Here is a 21,656-nt window from a genome sequence, read left to right on the forward strand (position 1 = left end):
GCAGATTCTTCAGTTCCATTTGGATTACAAACATCAATTTGATATACAAAAGCAGCTGGCTACTAGAAACTGCTAGGGCTTATCCTTATTCAATGGTCTTACTGCCCAGAAGGTTGCTCTCCATGCAACCCTTCCTATGTGCGGTTTCAATTTATAGGATTGATTAGACACTTATCTACTACTGTGAGAATAGAGTATTTTTTTCCCTAAATTGTTTCATAACTGTTTTCACTGCAAGAAGGAACAAAGAAGGAACATTTATTCAGAAGATAATTACAATGAGGTGCTATGCTCTGTAAGCACTTGTAGCTAATTGTATCAACTTCTATTGTGTAAAATTGTACCTATGTTTGCCACAGCTCCTTAAGGGTGGAGCTGTTTTCTGTATCACAAGGACTGAACACTCTGCAGTTCCCTGATCAGAGAGGAGGACACCAGTCTTTTCTGAACTGCTGATAATGATCCCAAGGTGAAATCACTGATCATGTCTGGGAACCCGATTTCCACTGAATTTCTGCTTTACTCCTGTAAGGTTGTTTTCTGACTGCAACAAATGGATTTAAGGTCCAGAACTGCACATAATTACATACACTTGTTTTTATAATTTACCTTGAAAGAATCACAACCTCCTGTCCTTCAGTATGTCTCACAAAGCAATAAATCTATTCAACAGACTACCAGACTTCACCAAATGCTTGCTTGCTTGCTTGCTTATTTATTTATTTATTTATAGGTCACCTTGTAGTCTGAAAAGCATACCCAAGATGACATATAAATTTAAACATAAAAATATCCAAAATGAAAAATATGAGAGAAAAAACACCAGAGAGTAGGCAAACCATCTAATTGCTTAACTCACAAAGCTGTCAGCAGTCCACAACAACAAAAAAGCAACTCATCTACATTCTACACTTAAGTTGTACAAATGGTAATTCAGCAATTTGCCTGTGGCAACTATTTCCCTATTCCAGTTAATAGTCCTTTGCATGGCTCCGGGCTCCTTCCTTCCAGGAAAGGGCAACGTTTTTTTAGAAAGGGAAATAATTTGAATAGCTTTTCCCACGCAAGATGATATACTGAAATCACATAAGAAGCCTCCCATGTAGGCCCAGGTGAATTAATCCGAATAGAATATAAATCAATATGAATACAGCACCAGCTGGCAAAGCATCCAGATTAGGTGAAACAACTGTCACACTGCCAAAGTCTAAAAATTCAAAGAAAGCAGTTGGCTTTTTTAGTTAAGTTGCCACCATGGTTTATCTGACCAGGAAGAATCTAAATATCCTCCTACTTGTCTCTCTCCTCATGGTCTTTGATTTGGTGAAGATAACTTTTTAAAAAAATTACTATTTACCATGATGTCCAAAATAGGAAGTTGTACTTTAGGGATCCTTCCAAAGGAGGATTCATAACCACAGACTGCTCAGCTCATTGAAAAATTCAGAGCAGCTATTCCAAGTGTTTTTCTACTGTGTTGCCATGTTTATCAGCCATTACACAGGTCAGCTTTCTTTGAGAAATAGCAATTATACAAGTAGAAGGAACACATGATACGCAATAGCAGCACATATGTGCATCAAAAAAGGACACTTATTTCCTTTCCATACGGAACATAATTAAAAATGAAGTCTAGCAGGTGGGAAAGACACTCAAACCTATTTTTTGTTTTATTTCGTTAAGCTGCCTCTTTAAAGCTATTTTAATCTTGGAGCTACAAAATAAGAATACTCCTTTATTTATTTATTTACTTACTCACAACATTTATATATGGCTATACATTTATAGATTCAGGACTGGTGAACAATGAAACAGCTAAAACATTCAAGCAATATGTTAAAAGGGTATCAGTAAAACAGCCAACTAGGTGTTTCATGGTAATTTTTAGCACCTGTCTCCTAATGGTGTTGCACTTTATACCCTAACTTTTCCCTTATTTGAAAGGAAATTGAAAGTATTTCTTGAATCCCTTGAATTGTTTAATCAGTGAGAACAGAGAATTTAACAGCAAAGCCCTATGTTGTGTGTGCCCTTGACACACATAAGCCTCCAACACAACATTTCTGCTACCCCACATTTCAATGATAGGAGGCCATAACTTTGCACACTAAGTGACTTAAGGCACAATCCCATGCATTTTTACTCAGCAAAACCCTACAACTCTGAGCACTCCTCCAGCCAGCATGGTTAGTTAGGAAATGCTTGAAGTTGTAAGTAATTTTTTCTATCTAAACCTGCACTGTTCCCTCAATTTTTGTTTTTTAAAAAAATGATTACATTTTCATTGAATGCCTATTCATATTAAATGAATATGAATTCTTGAGCAAGGCAGTTATACTTACTGAGCACCAAAAGGAACTGGGGGACTAAGATTTGTTATCGTCAACTGATCATAATGCATTTAAATCCTTTTCATTCAGACTTGCTTTGCAAATTAATTTCCAGGAGAGCCAATACTATTTTTTTCCTTTCTAAAAGCATTTAATTCCCCCAAATTGCTCCTATATGATCTATGTAGATGTGAACTACTTAAAGAATTGTAGTTTGTAATCTGCTTTTTAAACAAGAATAAAGTGTACATATTAAAAGCCTTACCAAACAAAAAAACATGTTATGTCATCTTATTTTTAATTCTTAAGCATCTAAATATACCACTGCTTGAAATTAGCCCCATCTATTAATCATCAAAGCTTTAATACATTTATAACATATACATTTTAGCCCTATTGTTATAGTACTATTAACAATCTAAGTTTTAGTACAAACATGACCTAGAAAGCAGTACTTTTGAATTGCTGAGTTATTAACCACTTACTTTAAGAGCAGTAGCCTTCCTCCGTTTGGGACCCATTTTTTGTTCATTTTCGTCTGAAGCATCTAGGTTACTTTCTTGAGTTGTTTCTTTAATAACTGCAGTGTTAACAGCTGGTTGGGACTGTGGACAAATATACTGCCATCACAAAAGTAAATCAGCAGCGAATATAGACATGAGAGCATCAAGTATCAAAACAAGTGATTTTTTAAATACAATTTGAAATCTAAACATTTTTACTGCAGTCTCACATCATATCAGATTTCAAGGTAGAAAAGAACATAAAAGCAAGCACAAAACAGAGAACTGATTCATGCTGAATCCTATGTATGTTTACGCAAGAATGTTCACCTGGGTTCAATGAGGTGTACCCATTAGTAAACGTGCTTAGAACTGAATCCTAAAACTAAAGCAATACGATTACTAAATTCCTATTTTCAGGCTGGCAGAAGCAACATTGAACAGTACTAAACGTATACTTAAATACATTTACTGTCAGTACTAGGAAATTAGTGATTTATACATTATCCTCTTAATGATATATAGAATCAAGTTTTCCCATACCTGTCTTGCAATGAATATTGACTTCTGAAAGTAGGATACAGACTACTTTCTCCTGGCTGGAAAATGCCTATACCACTCACCTTTTGCCATTCACCTTTCTACCTCTACCTGACAAGGAGAAGTTCTCATGCTGCCAGCTACCCACCCAACATTCAGTGAAAGTTTATTCAATTTACTCTAGCAAGGGTTGCCCTTCCCAAAGGGATCTAGTCTATCATCTCAAGGACTTGAGAAGTCATAAGGAAAGGACAATCTACCCATTTGTTCAAGGGTGAGCTAGTATTGCCAAAAGGGAAGGACAGATATGGGGAAACAACTTCAAAAGTATGTCACAGAAGATAACATGAGACTGCTAGAAAACCTTCCAAGCCACTCCCACTTCTGGCAGATTGAGGTTTGAAGAGAGTCTGTTCTTTTCTTGTGGAGGACAATACTCACAGACATTTGTAGAAGTTACACTAAAGCTGACTCTTGGTCACACATTGGATGGCAACCCCAGTCCTCCCCAGCAGACATTCATTCAAATATAGTAGAAGTTTTTTGAGAGCTATAGCTTCTGTCTATTTGTTATACTTCCATCCTGCCATTTTTCCTTTTAAGGAACTCAAGGCAGATGAGGTAGGTTGGGTTAAGAGTCCATGATGGCCCAAAGTCACTCAGTTAGCTCCCTGGCTGAGTGAGAAGTAGAACCCAGATCCCCTGAGTCCCAGTCGCACACTCTTGAACAACTATACCACACTGTCTCCAGCAAGCTTCTTAACCATATCAGTACAGTAAGCCAGATACTCGGAAGCACCATGGACAGCCAGGAACATCAGCAGACATTTCTGACTAAATTATTATTGTTTCCACATTAGAGGGTAACTTACCTGTTGACTAGAAAATTTAACTTTGGGATTGTTCTCGATTTCCCACAGTCCTTCATTAAAGCCTTTTCTTTTATTTGGTTTGCCATATTTGTCTTTATTTTCAGCATAGGGAAATATATCTTTTGGTCCCAGAAATGCTCTGCAAAGTAAGTGAAACATGTAAATATTCCATGCATAATCTGCAGTTTACACATTCTGTTAATATATTAGGAACACATTTAATGGCAAAACCACTGATTTATTACTCAAAACTATTCTTTTAGAGTGGACTTGGATCCAATCTTAGCATAACTGATTTTCCTCTTTCCCCACAATATTAGTATAACTGATACTCCTCTCTCCCCACTGTGTATACATTCCAAATTTTCTCCCCTCTACCCCTCCAGATCTGGGGTATGCATGAGGGGAGAGGGCTGTAGGGAGAAGGAGAAATCCATTTCAATAGTTATTTTCATTCTGCTAGTAAATGACCAGCACTAGATCCAACCCAAGGTCTTTAAATGCTAGGATTTCAAAAAAAGCTTTACACAAATTCTTAAGCAAGTACTTTTAATAAAACATAGCAGTTACAGGAAAGTGGAGTACTCAGAACATAACTAAAATTTCTGATGTGTACACACTGGACAACTAAATGGTATAAGAACATCAGCTATTTAATTTTGGAATTGCAATAACAAATTTACAGGAAAAATGCATTCATAAAACATTAAACCACTTGTCTATTAAAGTCCAACCTAAACCTTTAGCAGTATTTTGCAAGTTCAGTAATGCTGTTGTAGTGAAAAGTCTAATTCAGTGTTGGAATTATTAGGAAAAAGACTAAAAAGGGTCAATAAGCATCACACTCCCACTTGGCAGTCATATTGAAATATGCCATATATATCTAATCATTCCATGTCAAAAAGAATATTGTAATTTTAGGCAACCCACAAAGTAACTAAAAGAGAAAAAGAATCATATTATTGCAAAAATGGCTGTATCACTGGATCACAAACCTTTATTTTTGGCCTTAGCATGGATCTCCATTCCTATTTTTGATAAAGTAAAACTCTGCTGGACTTACAGGAGGCCTAAACCAGCAAGAATTAAGAAACCTTTCCTATATTAACTTAATGCTAGACCAGGGGTGCATAGCCTCTTGGCCTTTGTGACTTTATTTCTGCCATACAAACCCCTCCCATGGGGTGTGAAGAAAAAAGGGAGTAGAAGCCTAAACTATCTCCAATCACTGACAATGGAGATTCTCCCATGCTGTTGCTTTGCAGTGCAAGGTGATGCTTCTCTGACTAGGAAAGCCCACATACAGCCAAGCTGGAATTTGTCAGAGAAGTGAAAAGGATACTGCTGACTTATTCTGCATGTAGGGCTACCCTGTTAAGAAAACCCCATGTCCAGCAAAGCCTAGGCTCTGGCTTAAACCAAGCAGAGAAGGAATGACAACAGATGGGCACAGCTACACTCACAGACACCAGGGTGTGGCAATGCCCACTTGACATCATAGGGCCTGCAGAGACCTGGCTGGGAGTCTCCACTCCTTCTTGGTTCTGCATCCTGGGATAAATGGACACTGTATCTAAGATCGAAGCAAGGATGGCAGACATACGGACTTCTGATATTGGGGGATTGCAATTCTCTTCAGCCCTTGGCAGCATATCCAATAGTGAATGAAGATGGGATCAGCTGGAGGGCTGCATGCTCTATATTCCTGTTCTAAGAAATGCAAGGGCTACTATAGGTATGAGAGATGAAAAATCAGAAAGACCCTAAGTAGAGTCATGTTGGATCAGCCCAAGGATCCATCTAGTTTAGCATCCAGTTCACAATGGGCAACCAGCTGCCTGTGGAAAAATCACAAGCAGGGCATGTGCAATAGCACCCTCCTGCTCATATTCCTCAGCAGTTTTTGTACACAGGCATACATACAGTCCCTGATACTGGAGGCAGCATATAGCCATCAGGGCTATCAGTCATTGATACACCTTATACTACATCAATTTGTTCAATTCCCTTTTAAAGCCACCCAAAGTAATGGCCCTCAATACATCTTGTAGGGTGAATTTAATAGAAGCTCCCTTTACCTGTTTTAAATCTCCCATCAATCAGTTTCATGATGAACCTGAGTTGTAACTATATGAGAAAAATGTCTTCCCTTCTGCTTTCTCCATATCTGGGTGTATTCCTCTTTCTCAAAGTATGCATTACTACTTACTTTCCAGTCTATCTCCCTGAAGCTTCATGGTTTATTTTTTCCACTTCCCACTTATCCCCATTCCTGCTCTGTTGTTCCTGTATACAGAATGTCAGAGTTGAGCTGGTCAAGTATTCAAAGCAGCAAAGAGATGTAACCTGCTTGCTAATCCTACACTTTCCTATTCAACCTGTAGAATCAGCCCTTTTACTCTTGCATACCTCGATGGACACTACAATTAACCAACACTGTAGCTATTCAGGGGAAACAATGGGTTCTTTGCTTCCTATAAGTTTCAGCTTAGTTGAGTGACTGGCCCTAGAGTTCAGGGAATGCTTCTGATGCCCAAAATTGCAGCAAAGCCCTCACTCCTCTTCTCATCAAGACCTCTCCCCTCACTTGTGTTGGGCAGCAGCTTTAATCAGCAGCAGCTTTTGCTCAGTTTGTAGCAAGGCTTCACTACCACAAGTACAATATAATAAAGGATAACAAACTGGGATCTGCACCTAGGAAACAAGGCCCCTTGAGATTAAAGTGAGTTTAACAACACTATGTAAAAATATTATTTTGTTAACATGTTTGTACATATGCTCTAAAACAAAAACTAGCAAAAACTGCCTCTACTCTCTGCAGTTCTATACCCAAGAAGTTACATCCAAACCAGTACAGCTTTGTGAATACACGACTTACGTTTCATGAGTGCCAAAAAAGAATATAGGCATTTTATTTGTAGGTGGCTTGACAGCTCCATCAGGAACTTCATCCACCTAGAGGGGAAAAAAACTCTTCTCAGTCAAACACTTCAAGAGGTTTAATGATAAAGAATTGCAAAAAGGAAAAGTAGCAGTTATCCAACTCTTCAATATGTTATTGTATTCTGCATAAATTGAGTCTTTCCAAAGATATAAGTGGTCTGGGTACAAGTTCTGTCTAGACAGATTCTAATGTTTTATTGAAAATGATGTGTCCATCCTAAACATATAATACATGACTCTATCTGGCACAATAAAAAAAATCATAGTTAGAACGTCACTGTACAAAACAAACAAACAAAACCAAGATCCATAGCACACATGTTCACATATCTTAATTATTCCTTTCAAATGTTCAGAAGGTACATAGGGAACAAGTAATTTCTAAAATCCGTATTACCTGCCTCTACTGAAACTATTGCAACTGAAGAAGTTGCAGACTCCACATGACCTAATATATCAGAAACACAGAATCCAAATATCCAAGGCACGGATCTTCATTATTTTATAACTGCGTATGTGACATGTGTGTGATACCTACATACACTGTTCACACATGCAGATTCTACAAATCATCCTTCTGAACAAATGCTCAAATTGGTGCTCTGTTCCAAAAATCATGGCCCTAGTATATCCTGGTAGTGCAACGGAACAAAAATAAAAGTTCTAACGCATGCAAAATCCATAATATGCATCTTTTAGTATCATCTCCATTTTTACAAACAGGTTCCTTAGGTCTACTGCACATCTATACATCACAACTACCTGTATTTGTCATAAATCCTTAATGCTACATTAGCTAAAAAGATGAAATATGTTCCCTGCTAGTGACTGTATGGATTGGGCCACAGTAATTAAAAGGAAAGCTGTTGCTCTTACACATGTGTGCACACAAAGTACCCTACTAAGATGTTTGACATAACTCACATTTCTTTGCTTTTATTTCTGTGCATAGAATGTATTTGTCCAAAATATGTTAGCAATACAATATACCCTAAAACAGTTATGGCAAGAATATAAGTCCATGACATGTGTGTCTGCTCATTTTCATACGTTTTAAAATGTAACAACAGACTATTGAAAGTAATGGAAGGTTAAAAAGAATTGAATAGTCCTGGAATTATTTGCTAAGTTTGGGTTAAGACAATGAATTTCTTGTTTACTTAAGTGCACAACCCTTTGCATGTTTAGACAGAAAGAACTCCTACCATGTAGGCTAGGAAATGCTATTGTAGCCCTTTTCTCTCTCAGAATACGCATAGGACTATGTTTTAAATTAATGTATAAGCAATTAGCTGGATTTGTCATAAATGATTGTTTCTTGAGAAAAAAGCTGAAATATCTTCTAGGTTAGTCACTGTATGAGCAGCAGCATCCTAATTAAAATATAGAAATTCACTTTCAGATTTGGTATGAGATGGAAAATCCAAATAACTACCCATTCCTTGCAGTATCTAACAACATAAAGAACCGAAAATGTAACCTTTGGCTAAGGGCATGAAATATCTGCCTCTGGGGCAGCTGCTTCATTTTCCCTACATCAACCTTTTATATAGAATTAGGGTGCAGCAAACATATTATTCATATACTTGGTGCCAGTGGGACTTGGGAGATCCAGGTTCTAGTCCCCACTTACTCATGAAGCTCATTTGAGTGACTTTGAGCCAGTAGCTAACTCTCAGCCTAGCCTACCTCACATGGATTTTGTGAGGATAAAGCAGAGAGGAGGTGGATCATGTAAGCCACCCTGGGCTTCTTGTAAAGGGAAAAAAGGCAGGTTGTAAATGTAATGACAGATCATTTGCTGTGTTTGCTGGGATTAACAACATAGGGCAACTTCTTTAAAAGCAAATATATCTGATAGTTTGACTATGACAGATAACAGATCCACAGTATTTTTGTCTTATATTGCAATTCTATACAAATTTGTCTAGGAATAAATCCCACTGTTCAAAGAAAGGCTTGCTAACAAATAAACATGCACAGGATTGCAGATTAACATGACAGACCCACTGAGCTATCCAGTTCATGTTTCTATTCTAACAAGAAACATATAGAAAGTGCACAAACCAGACATGAGTACAATTAGGAATTTCCCATGCCTATTAACGAGAAAAATTGCCTGCTGGTACTATTTTTATTGACTGCTGGTAGAAGACATCAGTTTGACTTCTCTAAGTGTCAGAAAATGCTATCGCTACGATCAGTTCTGGCACTGCCCTTCAGAAAGGATCATCCAGTTAATTTTGGCATAACACTGGCACTAGGCAGATCATAAAAAACCAGTGTGGTATTACTGAAGTGACAACTTTGTTTCAGGTATCCAGCACCATGTTTCCAGTTAAAAAACAAAATGGAAGGAAGAAAATGACTTGACACAAAGTTTCAAGATGACATATCACAAAATATAATTGCAGGGAGGTTCCAACAGGAAACTTTTGTTATAAATGGTTACTCTGGTTATTTTACATAAAGTTTTAATTGACTTATCACAGATGGTGTTTTTTGCATGTCAATTCACCTTATTGTTTAATGTCTCTGTGTGTAACACACATAAGCACACCTGCACAATAAAGATTGCACTTTTATGTATCCCATTCATCAGTACATGAAAACTTATTGTATACATGAAAGCTTATTGCAAAATGTGTTATTCTGCACAGCTGCCCCAATGGAAAAATAGATTTCAGAGTTCTCTATCTAAAATGAAACAATCCTGAAAGTTTTATTATATAGACCTAACATCTCACTCACAGCACCCAATTCTAACAGATAAACAGTAAGTATTGTTTTTGAATACTTTCTTTGCATGGACTCTACATGAGCCATCCAGGAACATCTACAGTCCAGATATGGGCTATGATGCCCTAAGTGCAGAACCAAGTTACTGTGTGGTGGTTTGAGATGGAAACAGATCTGGTAAAAATCATGTGAATTCATGAATACCTGGCAAAGATTTGCTTTGTTTACAAACTGCCGCTCCATTCTATATTTCAGCCATGATTGTCAGGAGGGCAAATGTTATGTGTAGTTAGGTGCATTGGGATACAAAAACCCAGAGATCCATGCAGAACTACAGATCTTGTATATCTAGATTCAGAATGGTCTGAATTTATGTCTGAAGGAAAATATGTGATAATTTCACATGCCAACACTAACTGTGCACAGCTTCCATTATCATTTTGCATATAGATCCTGCTTTTGCAAAATTATGAGAATTATCTATGCTCTGATCTTGTTCTGTATGTTTTATACAGCAGGAACTGTGATTTTTCTATATCATGCATAGTAGCTACATATAATTATGGTTTCTGTATGGCACTGGAGAAAAAAATCATCAGCATTTATACAGTTACTTTACTTTCTGAGAGTAGGAATCAAAATCATTTTTATCATCATAAGTTTACCTTGCTTTGTATCCAATGGGTTGCATCCAATCTTATTCTAGCTTAAGTCCCATTCATTTCAATGGGTTTACTAAATATAGAAAGAACATTGATGCACCTTCCCCCCCCCAATGCTTAGCACTCAATAAAATTTTAAAACAAAGTTATATACAGTACAACACTTTCAATATTCTAAAAAACAAACAAACCCAAAACTAACCAAATTGGCCTTCATAAAATCATCTAAAGCTATTTGGCATGCAGGTTTACTATCACCTATCCATTTAACTTGGACAAATTAAGCTTTTTAACACTAACAATAGATAAAAAAATAAAGACAGCTGCTCATATGTTGCAAAGTGACAACAGTAGAAACCATAAAAACAGAAAGGGCGGAAAAAACAGCATGTGGGCATCTGCAATGTGATTTGGAAGTCACTTCCATATCAACACAAACACGCCCCCCTCCACAAGGGCAGCTTAGGCCAGCGAGATAATGAACTGGAGCCAACCTGACCCAATGGAGGGAACCCCCCAAAAAACAGAAAACCCGAGAAGGGGATGCGCACTAAATGTTTGGTTTCTGGGGAAAGAGGAGAGGGGGCTTCGGTGCGTAGCAGTGGAAAGGCGGAAGCAGCGGGGCAGGTAAAGGGAGGAGGTAGCGCCTTACCCGGGCCGGCCAATGGGGATAGCCTTTCATCTTGGCGAAGATGAGGTCCCCGGGTTTGAAATCGCGGCTCATGTTGCTGCTCTGGTTGCGGAGAACTGGTGGAAGCTAAGCCCGAGCGCGTTCTCACGACCCGCTGCTTGGAGGGGGGGCGGGAGGAGGAAGGGGAGAGGAGATCAGGGGGCAGCGTCTGAGGTAACCGCACAAACATATTCACGATTCCCGATCCTCCGCACCCCTCCCGCGGGAAGCCCGCTGCACAAGCCCTCCAGCCCGCCCCTCCATCCGGAGCACCAGGCCAACACAGCTGCCTCCCGCCAACCCTTCATCGTTCTCGTTTTGGCGGGAAGAAACTCTCCCATCGTTCGCCGCCGCCACGAAGGGAGAGAAAGCCTGTCCTCCGCAGCTGGAAGCCTCCCACCCCGAGCCCCGCTTACCTGCCCCGCGCACGCGCGCGAGCCCCCCCTCCACGCCACAACTGCCCGTTGCTCGTCCTCCGCCTCCACCCCTCCCTCCTTTCTCGCCCGTAATAGCAAAACAGCGGCCGCTGCAGGCTACCCGCGGTTGCCTCGATATCTCCCTCGCTCGCTCGCGCGCGCGCACGCCCGTCCGCCCGCTCGCCCCTTCCTCGCGCCAGCTACCTAAAGCTCGCTCGCCGCTGGCACGGCGTGCTCCAAATGACTCCCAGAAACGGGGGTGCGTCAGGAAGGAAAGGAAGCGTTTGCCGACGACGCAAAAAGCTCCCCAGTGTCACCCCTCGCCGCCGGCTCCTGTTAGCATCGCAGCTGCAAGATGAACGCCCATTGACTCGAGACTAGCGCGCAACGACGCCGGACCAGACCACTGGTTTGGCACGAAACCTCCTCCTTCATGGTTCAATGGTTCGCTCCGCCTCCTCCTGTTGCAGAGCTCTCGCAGGCCGCGAGGCAAACAAGAGTGAATTCGTAGTAAGGCAAAAAGGGGAGGGAGGAGAGGGGGGCGTTGCCTTCAACTTCGAGCGGTTCTGAGGACGCTATAGGAGCGTTTCGCTGCCACTTCCAGTGTATCTTGCATCGACTGGCCGTTTATGGCGTGTACGCACTTTCCCCAGTGGGGAAACAAAAGCAAACATACGACGTTCAAGCTCATTTGGCGTGAAGCCGCGCAAAAGGAACTCAGCGAAATGTAACCGTGTGGGTCGATCTTATGCACCCCTTGCTGTGTTCAGAGGAACTTGTCTCAGATGAAGGGGGCCTAGGATCACAGCTTTGATGAGCAACTCTCGTCTCTGCTGCATAACTTAGTTGTTTTTCCCTCTGACATTGCATACAACTCCCGAAGCAAGGTAGCAAAAAACACAAGTCTTTGGCCTAAAGAGCTTCTCTCAGGCTGAACACAGATATAATTTGAATTAGAAAATCCGTAAGGGCAGTGGGTTATCATCTTGGTTTAGGTCATTTTGGCTGGCTTTATTCCATAGGCTGGAGTGTCGAATGGCATAGCGTGAGCATCCAGAAATACAGATTCTTAGAATGCAAGAAAAGGACGTTCAAAGAAATGACCGGCTTCCTTCTTTAAAAGGCAAAATGTTGACAGATTTCTCATGCTGGCCACATTTTCTGAAATCGTTCTACATAACTATGAAGAAGAGCAGAATCTTCCTTTTTACATTAGGCAATTCTATTTAAACCTGGTTGGTGCTAAAAATTCCCCAGAGAGGTCCGCCTGGCGCCGTCGTCATTTGTTTTTAGGTGCCAGGCGAAGACATTTTTATTCAAATGTGATTTTAATTGCTAATAGTATGTATTCATTTTATTCTTTGGCCAGGGTGACTTAATTTATACTGTTAATTTATATTATTCTATGGAAGTTTATTTATGGATGTGAGCCGCCCCGAGGCTTCAGCAAATGGGGCGGCATAGAAGTCTCCTAAATAAACAAACAAACAAACAAACAAACAAAAATTCCGTCCTCATGTATATGCTGAGCTAGCAGTGAAAGTCCAAAAAGGGGATGTTGGGACTGTAATTGTAAGCTTGATGAAAATATAACTCCATTGTGAGGCAGTTGTGACCTATGTCTGGTATAGTTAGAAAGGAATTGGAGGGAAAAAACTCAGCCAATAACTTACTTATACTAATCTATGATGGAAAAAATACTTCAAGTACTATGTACAACTCTGGTAGCTGAACCTAAAATACAATATTTTAGCATTTGTAAAAAAGGGCAGAGAAGTGAAACTGAAATAATCAAGGGACTGGAGCAACTCCCCATGAGAAAAGGTTGCAATAGTTGGGATTATTTAATTTAGAAACAGCACAGTAAGGGGAGAGAGGATGGGGTGTAAAAAATTATGCATGTTATTGAATGGCAAATTGGGAGCCATTTCGTGAGAGAGTCAGGACAGATAAAAGGAAGTAGTTGTTCACATAACATGTAGTTAAAACAGTGGAATTTACTTCCACGGGATGTATTGATGGCCACCAACATGGATGGGTTTTAAGGGGGATTGGACAAACTCATGGAAGATAAGGCTATCACTGGCTGCCAGTCCTGATGGCTTTATGCTACCTCCAGTAGCAGAGGCAGTATAACATGTACACCAGTTGTGAACGTGGAAGGGAGAATGCTGTTTCATTTTTGTCAGTTTCCTGCAGGCAGCTGGTTGGCCACTGTGTGAACAGAATGCTGGACCAGATGGGCCTTTGATCTGAACCAGTACAGGTCTTAAGTTTTTATGGTTACCAACCTACTGATGTAGATAGTTATTGTGCTTTTGTTTCAGTTTGAGTATGGTTGTGAATTCAAATTGCACATTATTGTATGCCAAAGGACAGAAAGAATCTTACATTTTTTTTCTTACTGACAGATTCACAGAGGATAGATTTTTCAGTGAGGATTACTGAAGGAAGTAACTCAGTGATTGAGAAACAGAGAGGCATACAACCAAGCCATGAAGCCTGTCTGAAGGAATGTGGAGGGGAGAAAAAGATAACTGGCTTGAAAGAAAATTTGCTACTTCCTATCTCATCCTCCCAATGGTTTTATGAGATAGGGGGTTGTAGGGCAAGGTGAAATTAGAGAGGAGTGAACTTGTAGTTTTAAGCATGCAGGCATAATAGGTTGATGAATATTAACTCACACACCTTGAATACACAATGGACTAATTATAATGCACATGTGATATATGTAGTGGGATGAGATAGGAGATATGAAGTAGGCGGACTGAAAGAGTGTAACCCCTTAATTCCTTACCCAGTGAGGGAAAAGGGGAGGACTGTGGTAGATGGATTGAGAGGTAAAAACAGTTGCTTTTGTGTGTTTGTACTTTGGAGAGATTCTGATAGAGCTGGCTCTCCCTGTCTATTGCAATAAACGAAGGAATTGCCTCACTCTGTTGGCAGTCTTGGTTATTTAACTTGAGAAGTATTATCACAGCTTTTTGCATAACATTACCATGATAACTAGAATTGAGCTTTCATGTACAGAAACATTATCTGCTCCTGGAACAGGATATGATGCAGCAGTTTTGTGTCCAGATGCTTGTGAACTTTAAGAGGCTTCTGCTTGGGGCCTGATGGAAACAATGTGAGATTTACTGGACCTAGGACTAATCCTTACATTCTTATGTATAATTCAAAGCACTGCTCAGGAGCTCACTGGGTGCCTTTAGATTCATTGTTTTCTCTCAGTTCAACTTACTTCGTGGGCTTGTTGAGAGAAGCCAAAATGCTGCTCTACCTTGGAGGGATGAGGAGATATAAAAGTAATACATAAATCCACCTGACTACCTTCCTGCTTGAAATTTGAAGTAACAGGCTCAAGCCTAGTTACTAAGCATGTGGTAAGGGCTTAACATTCCTGCATGGCACCTCTGTCCTTATCTGAAATTGGTCCTGTACAGTTGCCATTGTGAGCTGTATGGGCGGTATCCTTTATTGCATATTCACAAACAGCATCCACAGGTTGCTGTGCCACAGGTTGTAAAACAAGCAGAAATGAGTGAAAACACTTGTTTCTGGCAGTGCATGGCAACAGAAGGATGCTTTGGTCACCTGTCCTGAGAGAGGCTGGAATTTTTAAAAATTTAATAGCTGTTCATGTGAAACCACCTGTAGTATGAACTGTCCTCAAAATCCCCAAATGATACAGGTATGTAGCCCAATAGTTTTTAAAGATGGGATAAAAATATAATGAATAAAAATAACCACATTCTAGAAAGAAAAGTAATTCTGCCAGGTCTTGAACCTACTTGGAAACTTAGTTTTCTAAACTATCAGCACAAAAACAGTTTGTAGTTGATACAAAACTACTGTGTTCTGTATGTATTTAAAAGTTCTTTCTGATTACTTCACTTGTCCCTGAACTGACCCTGGCATCTTAAAGAGCCTTTAGGGCTAAGGCCTGCCTCAAATCATTTACTGTTTACAGTCCTTTGTGCTCTTCTGAAGCTTTTTAGGGAAAAAAAGATAACAATCCTTACTGATATCTTTGGAAGAGCAATCTGAAAACAGAAAAGATAAACTTAGCCTGGAATAATAAAGCAAATTGTCCTTCTCCCAAGCAAATTCAAATGTAAATTAAAAAGAACAAGCATAATGGTATCTACTTTGCTGTTTTACAGTTTGGCTGATGTTCTTGCCCAGAGGCAAAACCCTATTAATTTGAATTAAATAGTTTTGGGAAAAGTTCAGGCTGTTACTGTTTTGCTACTCCATTAAAAAATCAATAATTGATACAGCAAGTTTCCTCACACTGATAATAGAGTTGCTACTATAATAAAAACAACTCCTGAATTGTATACTAAAACATTGTTCAGACAAGGGTCAGAGTTATATAGGAACAAATTGCAATTAAACAAGGAAAAATAGTGGTTCTCTTTGCATATTTCCATTTATTCCTACTCTGATTCATGAATCCTTCCTCCATCTGGTTTTATTGTGTTATTTCCAAAACAGGAATAGTTAAAAGAGCAAGCTGAAATTAAAACTGATGAATGTAGATCAAAATCTGAGTCTGATAACTATGTTGCTTCTACAAGACAAAATAGAAAATTATACATTTCGTCATTATGGATAAAAAATTAAAGATTTGGGGCACTGGAGGACTCTGTTTAAGTTCCATGTACATGAGCATTAAAAAATTAAATGGATATTATGTGGGTATGCTGAGCCTGGAGATACAGATACCAGTCCAGCTAAGGTTAACCACACTTAAGTCCTGTTCAAATTAATGCATCTTGTTATTTGCTCTAATAGGTCCCATTGATATCAATGGGACAGGTGTGACTAACTTGGGTGGGGAGTCACTATGTAGGATCAAATTCTAGAATACTATTTCCTAGAGCTTTGTTTCATTTTGAGCTTTTTTGACAGGAATATGGCCTAAATAAAACATGAGCATGTGTATTCACTCGTGTCTTTTCTGAAAGAGTGAAATTTTTTAGCAGCAAGGCCACAGGGTTTTTCCTCTTCTCTATGAGAGTACACTGGAGACTTACGGTGTCTTTGTCATATTTGTTATATTTACAAGTACACAAGCAGAGCATAATAGAGGCAAACTGATTCCCTCAGCAGACTGCATAGCTACATCAGCTCTCCCAAAGAACAACTGTACCCCAAGGATGTTTTGGCTTCAGCCAGCTCACAACTCCCTTTCATGCTTTCTTAATTCAAATGGTAAACTAAACCCAACTATTTGTATTGAACAAAATATTGCAGTGTTCCTCCTCCATCCATGTACTTGTTTCATTATCCTATACTCACTATGTTCAGTCCAAGTAATCCTAATAAGAGTTGATTTGGGGTTACTACTTTTCTCCATTTGGGTTGTTCCATTATTTTTTTCCTACACGGTTTGGAGCACTGGTAAACTTGCTGTCAGTTCACTCTTATCAGTCTTCCATTTTGGCAACAATCTTGGCAGCATTTACTAAGTGTAGTGATTATGAAGCTGAGGGACATCAGTATATCACTACTAGCTTTGAGCATAATCTTTTGTGTAGTCTGATGCCTTATGGGATTGGCCAACACTTTTGTTAATGCATGTTTAAGGTGGAAAAATTGTGACCACAGGGTTTTAGAAATAATTGTTGAAATAATTGCTGTAAACAGCACCAGAGTCTTACTGAGGGGTGATCCAAACTTATTTGGTTGTCAACATAGCTGATGATTTTGTAACCCTCCCCTCACTGGTACATATTTATTTTTTTATTTTTATTTTTCGATTTATATCCTGCCTTTTTCCTACAAAGGACTCAAGGCAGGTTACATCATTCTCCTCCTCCATCATATCCCCACAACAACCCTGTGAGGTAGGTTGGGCTGAGAGTCTGTGGCTGGCCCAAAGTCACCCAGTTGGCTCCATGGCTGAGCAGGGACTAGAACCCAGATCATCTGAGTCCCAGTCCTGTGCTCTTCACCACCACACCATATAATTTATTGTATGGCAAATCACAATAAGGATTGAGAGGTACATACAGCAATGCCACTTACATTGAGTCTGAGTGAATGAGAGTAGGCATAGTGTTGTGATTTGAACAGTGGACTTCAGTTAGGGAAAAGTGGGTTTAAATGCCCATTCAGTGATGAAGCACACTAGGTGACCATAAACCCATTAAAAGTGCATTCCTCTTGACTGTGCCCTCAGTGTTCATATGTCCCCAAATTTGGAGGCTTACAAGCATCCATTGCAGAGTGGAAGGAGCAACAGAGATGAACTCTGTGCCTCCTGCTCTGCCTTTTAGCTGGAAAGCCATTCTTTGCTCTCTAGCTGAGGTTCTTCAGTGGAGGAAGAAAGGCCATTGTATTTTGCATCCTAGGGTACCTAGTTTCCTCCTCTCCAGCCTGCAAAATATCCCCTTTACTCCTTCTCTCAGGTTGATTTCCTGACCTCAAGGAGGCCAGAGCATGGTTCCTTCTAGGCTGCTGTGAGGGGCAGAGGGGTATCAAAGTGTAGGTTCCCAGCTTGACAGAGCTCTGGGAATTCACATATACCATGCACTGCCCCCCACCCCCCGGATATCTAGTGACCGTATGATCACTCTCTATAACTCATACAGTGAATTGATTAGACTGTATATCATGTTTATTCCCTGAGGCTGAAGGAAATATCAACTCCCGGGCATCAAACAGAATATTAATCCATCTTGCAATGTATGAAGCACCATTGGATCATCTATGTCTGTAATTCTTCTGTCACTGCAGTCAATTTAGATGTGGGTCTGCAAGAAAACAAGTCAGGTAGCATAATAATCCAAGCAGAAACATATTTGACGCCAATACAGTTAATCTGTGTTTCCTTTTAATAAAGTGCGCGCACACACACACGGGGTACATTCTTAGATCTTAAAAACTACTCACATCACATTACCTCCAGGCATGATACTGTGTTGGCAATATTTATTTAATTTTTGATTTATATCCTGCTTTTTTCCTACAAAGGGCTCAAGGCAGCTTACATCTTCTCCTCCTCCATCTTATCCCCACAACAACAACCCTGTGAGGGAGGTTGGGCTGAGAGTCTGTGACTGGCCCAAAGTCACCCAGTTGGCTCCATGGCTGAGTGGGGACTTGAACCCGGATCGTCTGAGTCCCAGTCCCACACTCTTAACCACTACACCACACTGGCTCTCATTAGTGCAACATTAGGCCTTATCCTGGCCATTATGTCACTTACAATGTAGGCCTAATACATGTCTACCCAAAAGTAAGACTCATTGAGTTTCAAGTGGCTTATTTCTGGTTAAGTAGATATGTATCAGCCTCAAATGACTAACTAGAAAGATGAATTAAAATGCCATACTTGAGGCAGGGACTGCACTGAATGATCCTGAACTGCTCTTTCAACTCTTATCATTATGTTGTTAGTTGTAAAGTCGCGTCTGACCCATCGCAACCCCATGGACAACATTCCAAGGCCTTCCTGTCCTCCACCATCCCCCGGAGTCCACCTGAGCTCACACCCACTGCTTCAGTGACTCCATTTAGCCACCTCATTCTCTGCCGTCCCTGTCTCCATTTGCCGTCAATCGTTCCCAGCATTAGGCTCTTCTCCCACGAGTTGTTCCTTCTCATTAGGCGGCCAAAGTACAGTAGTACCTTGGCTCACTAACTTAATCCGTTCCAGGACTCTGGTTGTGACTCAAATTGGTCATGAGCAAAGTTAAATTTCCCCATAAGGTTCAATGTAAATAAGGCTAATCCATTCTGTAACATTTTTTTTAAATCAGAAAAATGTGAAGCAAAGTGACAAAGAACAAAGATCGTGCCCAACTCCCCACCCCGAGCGCAGCCATCTCCCCGCCACCCACCAGCACAACTGAGATCGCACCTGTCATCCCTGCACGTGCCTGTCATCCTAGTGCGCTGGGGGGGGGAGAGATAGGAGTGATTGCAGGTGTGCTGGGGGAGGGAGAGATGGGCGCAAATGGGGCGTGCTGGGGGTAGGAGAGGTGGTCGTGATCTCGTCCATCTCCCACCCCCCACCCCCAGCACGATCGCGGCCAGCTCCCCACTCGGGATCACTCCTGTGATCATGCACATCTTCCCTGCACGAACACAACTGCGATTGTGGCCATCTCCCCACTCGGGGGGTCGGGTGGGGAGATGGCTACGATCTTGGTCACCACCCAATGCAGAGTTTGCGCTCCACTTCAAAATGTCCAGGAAATTTTTGTTCGCACCCCAATTTGGTTGTGAACCAAGGCGTTCGTGAGCTGAGGTACCACTGCATTTGAGTTTCATCTTCAAATCTGGCCTTCTAAAGAGCAGTCAGGGTTGATCTCCTCTAAGACTGGCTGGTTTGATCTCCTTGCAGTCCAAGGGACTTGCAGGAGTCTTCTCCAGCAGCACAGTTCAAAGGCCTCAATTCTTTGGTGCTCAGCCTTCCTTATGGTCCAACTTTCACAGCCATACATTGCAATTGGGAAAACCATAGCCTTGACTATACACACTTATGTTGGCAAGGTGATGTCTCTGCTTTTTAGTATGCTGTCTAGATTTGCCATAGCTTTCCTCCCTAGGAGCAAGTGTCTTTTAATTTCTTGGCTGCAGTCACCATCTGCGGTGAACTTGGAGCCCAGGAAAATAAAATCTGTCACTACCTCCCTTTCTTCCCTATCTCTGTCTGCCAGGAAGTGATAGGACCGGATGCCATGATCTTAGTTTTCTTATACATGGATGCTTTCAGTTACCAGTGGGGTATTTTAGCACTGTAGTTTTCAGCTTCATGGTAGCTTCTGTAGTACACATTCTAAGTTTCTTGCATGATAAAGCACTGTAACTTCTTTTCCCTACCCTGGATTGTGTGTAACCTCCCATTCATAATTACTTGTTCCATGTTGTTCAAACCCAGAGAGATGGGAGTGAGGGTGGTTTCCAAATCACCCCACAACCCATGGCTTTTTCTAGAGCACCAGAGTGCTTTGGAAGCCATTCCTGCTGCTTAGCCTTGGTGGGATCAGATGACACCTGGCACAGGTAATGATGGAAATGAGGCAGCATGGCTGAGGGGGGACTTTTCTTTCTTTGATCTTGTGAATCCAGTCATCTGGTGCAGTGAATAAACAAATTTGGGACTTATCCAATGTTGTAATGAAACTGAAACTAACCACAACATATGTGTATCACCTAAGTAACAGTCCTTAGTCCCTTAGCAGCTGCAATTTCCTGGAATTGTGGAGCTTTGGTAAATATGGAGAGGAACAAAACCTGTTAAATTTATTTATAAATTGAATAAAAAGATGCACCCCTTATAAAGCACATACTATAAATATGGTGTTGTATCCAGGATTAGACTAAAATTCCATTCAATGGGACTACTTTAAGTAGGATCAACACTGGATACAACTCATAGGTTTTTATACCTATTAACTATTAAAAATTGACTTTACATCTACAAGCATTGCCAATTGTATTTCAGTTTCGATGCTGAGATGTCTTATATTAACAAGGCCACTTTGGCTGCAATCCTACTTGGGAATACTCCCACCAAATCCAATGGGGTTTACCGGTAAGTAAATATGTTTAGGATTGGGCTCTTTAAGCGGCAAATATATTGCCTAGAGAGCATTTTTCAGCCTAGTGCCCTTGGGTGCGTTGCATTCCGAGCCGCCAGGGTGGAGAAGCTTGAGCTAAAAGGAACCGTGAAAACATGCGTTCGTTACACACGTGTTCCCTACTCTTAAAGAGCCCGCTGCTCCCAGCGCCTTCCCCTTTAACGGCTATTTGCGTGGTTTAAAGCGGCAAAAAGACCGGGAGCCTCCCCACTCCACCGCGCATGCTCGTTTTACCGGGTGGACGCAATCTGAGTCGGAGCGAATCATCAGCTCCCTTCCAATTTCGAGCGCTGGCGTCACAATTTTCCGTTCTTCCAATAAGAGGCTGTGTTCTGAGGCCCGAAGGAGGGATCAAGTTGTTGGGTTGGTGGCCATTTCCTCA

General features: G+C 40.8%; 1 protein-coding gene and 1 long non-coding RNA gene across 6 annotated transcripts in view; both read right to left on the bottom strand.

Moving 5' to 3' along the window:
• PSIP1 (PC4 and SFRS1 interacting protein 1) overlaps positions 1–12,108 on the bottom strand; it is a 35,999-nt gene extending 23,891 nt beyond the window's left edge. Inside the window, exons 1-5 of one of the 5 annotated variants that reach the window (XM_044427864.1) lie at positions 11,880–12,108; positions 11,242–11,374; positions 7,124–7,200; positions 4,246–4,384; positions 2,816–2,950 (exon numbers count right to left, since the gene is read on the bottom strand). In XM_044427864.1, coding sequence (XP_044283799.1) covers positions 2,816–2,950; positions 4,246–4,384; positions 7,124–7,200; positions 11,242–11,313 — 423 coding nt within the window. In that variant the 5' untranslated portion in view covers positions 11,314–11,374; positions 11,880–12,108. The other 4 variants (XM_044427868.1, XM_044427863.1, XM_044427865.1 and 1 more) reach the window with 4 other exon arrangements.
• A 6,177-nt stretch (positions 12,109–18,285) lies between these two features.
• LOC123022148 lies at positions 18,286–21,617 on the bottom strand. Its single transcript, XR_006414474.1, has 2 exons — positions 21,509–21,617; positions 18,286–18,439 (listed from the first exon to the last, which is right to left on the bottom strand). It is a non-coding gene; the product is annotated as an uncharacterized LOC123022148 (long non-coding RNA).
• Between the last annotated feature and the right edge of the window lie 39 nt (positions 21,618–21,656).

The sequence above is a fragment of the Varanus komodoensis genome, unplaced genomic scaffold (genome assembly GCF_004798865.1).
Source record: "Varanus komodoensis strain SLA01 unplaced genomic scaffold, ASM479886v1 scaffold19, whole genome shotgun sequence".
Taxonomy (NCBI): domain Eukaryota; kingdom Metazoa; phylum Chordata; class Lepidosauria; order Squamata; family Varanidae; genus Varanus; species Varanus komodoensis.